This window comes from Ceratina calcarata, unplaced genomic scaffold (assembly GCF_001652005.2).
Source record: "Ceratina calcarata isolate Rehan_Ccalc_2016 unplaced genomic scaffold, ASM165200v1 scaffold3439, whole genome shotgun sequence".
In the NCBI taxonomy this organism is placed as follows: domain Eukaryota; kingdom Metazoa; phylum Arthropoda; class Insecta; order Hymenoptera; family Apidae; genus Ceratina; species Ceratina calcarata.
In genome coordinates this window covers 2,647-3,749 of record NW_017157258.1, presented here as the reverse complement: position 1 = coordinate 3,749, position 1,103 = coordinate 2,647, and the positions used below count along the sequence as shown (strand labels likewise).

Genomic DNA, 1,103 nt, shown 5'->3' with positions numbered 1-1,103 from the left:
TCCCTATATAATTTATATTTCTTTTTTCTATTAAGATCCAGTCGCGACCAAATGGACTCATACGATTGGAAATAACCGATACCAGTAGCTTATTTGATTCGAAGAAGTCTAATTTACGATTTTCAGATGAAGAGAAAAAGTAATAAGTTATTATAATTAAATAAAACATATAAACAAATTATTAAGTTAAGTATATGATTTCAAGTTGTTATTATTTTATGTTCTTCAGGTCACTCCAGAAATTTATTAGCAATGGTTGTCTACATCCACAAGAATTTTGTAGCTGGATAGAGGGAATTGTAACTGAAGTTGTTTCTGAGTTACCAGGTTCTGATGGCAAACAGATAATAAAAGTAAACGAACCATCACCCTTTGATGCAGAAATTAAAATGAGTAGGAGTGGTCCCGCAATTAGATTAACGTTATGTGTACCAGAAGAATCCGAGATACGCATTAATTTAGAATTTGTAATAGCTTTCAAAATAAATCCAATCAGGTCATTTATAACGAACGTCTCCTGGTTTGAAAAGGTTTATATCTTTTACATCCTATATTTAAATAAGTATCCACATTTATTCTAAGTATCTATCGTTTGGTTAGTATCCAGGAATACCGTGGCTCGCAGCCCCAATAGTTTCAGACGATACAAGTTCTGATCTTCAAGATAGTTGGAGACTTGATTTCCTCCTTCATGAGAAAGAGATACTCTCTCATACATATTCTCGTTTAAGACCTATTATAAAACAAATGAAGGTACCTTGAGAGACATTATTTGCGCCTTTATATCATTGAACAGTTTTACAGCATCATTTTGTTTTTAGATGTTACGAAATACTCAAAAGTGGACATGTTTGAAGAACTATTTCATAGATACGATATTTCTCAACAATCTAGAAGAATTAGGTAAAGACTTGAACGAACAGTCAAAGACATCTATGTTTTTCAAGGTAATATATTATAATCTATGAAACTGTGTGTATTTATTCGTATGTACAGGGTGTCCAAGAACTGGTGGTACATTTTCAATGACAGGCTCCTGAAATGATTTTAAACAATATTTTTCTTTGTTAAAAAATTGTCCGAAGCATGGTTATGAGTTATTA

At 31.7% G+C, this 1,103-nt stretch overlaps 1 protein-coding gene across 1 annotated transcript in view; it reads left to right on the top strand.

The window, feature by feature from the left end:
• The first annotated feature begins 6 nt into the window (after positions 1-6).
• LOC108625106 (uncharacterized) overlaps positions 7-1,103 on the top strand; it is a 3,737-nt gene continuing 2,640 nt past the window's right edge. Inside the window, exons 1-4 of the mRNA XM_018024854.2 lie at positions 7-139; positions 230-530; positions 601-753; positions 822-947. Of these exons, the coding sequence (XP_017880343.1) occupies positions 390-530; positions 601-753; positions 822-947 (420 nt within the window). The 5' untranslated portion in view covers positions 7-139; positions 230-389. The remainder of the gene's footprint in view (positions 140-229; positions 531-600; positions 754-821; positions 948-1,103) is intronic.